The sequence below is a fragment of the Gavialis gangeticus genome, unplaced genomic scaffold (genome assembly GCF_001723915.1).
Source record: "Gavialis gangeticus isolate Ggan-Ray unplaced genomic scaffold, GavGan_comp1, whole genome shotgun sequence".
Taxonomy (NCBI): domain Eukaryota; kingdom Metazoa; phylum Chordata; order Crocodylia; family Gavialidae; genus Gavialis; species Gavialis gangeticus.
In genome coordinates, this window is record NW_017729002.1 from 17,071,938 (window position 1) to 17,073,520 (window position 1,583).

Below are 1,583 nucleotides of genomic sequence, written 5' to 3' on the forward strand. Positions count from 1 at the left end.
TCTCTTCCTTGGCTTCCTTGAGCATATTTAATGATTTCCTGACCTTCCAGCAGAAGGACATTGGCAGTGTCCTCTGTCTCCTGTTTTATCTGTGGCAAGCTAAAGGGTACTTTGGCTGTTTGGGGTACTTTGCCTTGTAGTTGCACACGAGGGCTGTTTCCACAGTTTCCAAGAACAGGTTCGCCAAGCACTTATCTAAAGTGGTCTAAAGCAGGTGTGATCCTGCATTGAGCAGGGGACTGAACTAGATGACTTTTTGAGAGCCCTGCCAGCCGTGCTTTTCTGTGAGTCAACCACACTAGCCTGGCACTCTTCCCAGTGGCCTTTCCTCTCTCCACCGCCCCTGCACTGCCCTTTGTATTGTGGTACAGACCTCAAAAGGCAGAAGGGACATCCAACACCTGCAGCTACTTGAAGGGGAGACTAAGGGGCAGGGGGTGGTGATAGGTGGCAGGAGAATCACAAGCCAATTTCTATTCATGCAATATTTGTTCTACTTTGAGTGATGGCAACCTTGTCCAAATAACCTTTGACATATACTCAAATTAAAAAAACTTGCATCTTTCCATATACAAGTTGATTGCAATTAAGAGTATCAATTTTAGGAAATGTTAAATGTTCTAAATAACTTGAACAACGTGCCCAAGAACAAAATGTCTGCCAGAAATAACTTTATCCTTCCAAAATGGACGTCGTGTTTAATTTGACAGCTTCCCCTTTTCTGAATCAGGTATGCATGTCATAATTTGTGTACAATGATAAAAAAAGAAGACTGCTCAAATGTATTCTTAAAAAAGCATATACAACTAAGCCTGTCACAATACTGACACACAAAAGCCTTTCCAGTACTTTACTTTTGGTTCGTTTTACTTTAATGAGGTTATTCTGTAGAAAATATAACTTACGTTGTTGGTTTCTTTTGTCACTGGCATTTTTCAAAGGAAGGCACACAGGACAATCATGCCGAGTACAATTCTTCCAGTGAGAGATGATTTGTCGTGAAGATGCACAATGAGCAACTAGAACAATGAGGTTTAGAGTAATTCTAGTATAAATGTTTTAAATAAAACTAATTCCATTTTCACAATCCCCCAATTTTCATTCCTATGTACTATAAATCCTTACAATCATAAATAAACCAAATACCAAGACCTGAAAGAATTTGGTACTCTATAGGGTATTTTAATTAACAGGAAAAATTAGATTTGAAAACAACACCACAATGGTGCACTGACATGTAAGAACGTTTCAGTAGTGATCTAACAACTTCCACATACTGAACTGCAAGGTATCAAGTATGATGCAGATATATGAAATTGTCATAGAACTGAAACCTGCTATTTTGGAAGTAAAAGAGCATTAATAAAACAGGTGCCTGAAATTTTAGGCACTTAATTATCTCTTCTAAAAGGACAACCTTATGACAGTAGTAGGATAATATCTAGTGGCAAGAATGGGGTGAGAGGAGGGAGAAAGGAAAGCAAAAGTGTACCTCTTCACTTATATCAGGAAGAGAGACTGATAACCACCAGGGGGAAAAGAAGGCAGGCAGGCAAGCAAGCTACTGAGGAATATGTAAAAAG

General features: G+C 39.2%; 1 protein-coding gene across 1 annotated transcript in view; it reads right to left on the reverse strand.

The window, feature by feature from the left end:
- CREBBP (CREB binding protein) overlaps positions 1–1,583 on the reverse strand; it is a 232,906-nt gene that overhangs the window by 101,915 nt on the left and 129,408 nt on the right. Inside the window, exon 5 of the mRNA XM_019507551.1 lies at positions 906–1,019. Within this exon, the coding sequence (XP_019363096.1) occupies positions 906–1,019 (114 nt within the window). The remainder of the gene's footprint in view (positions 1–905; positions 1,020–1,583) is intronic.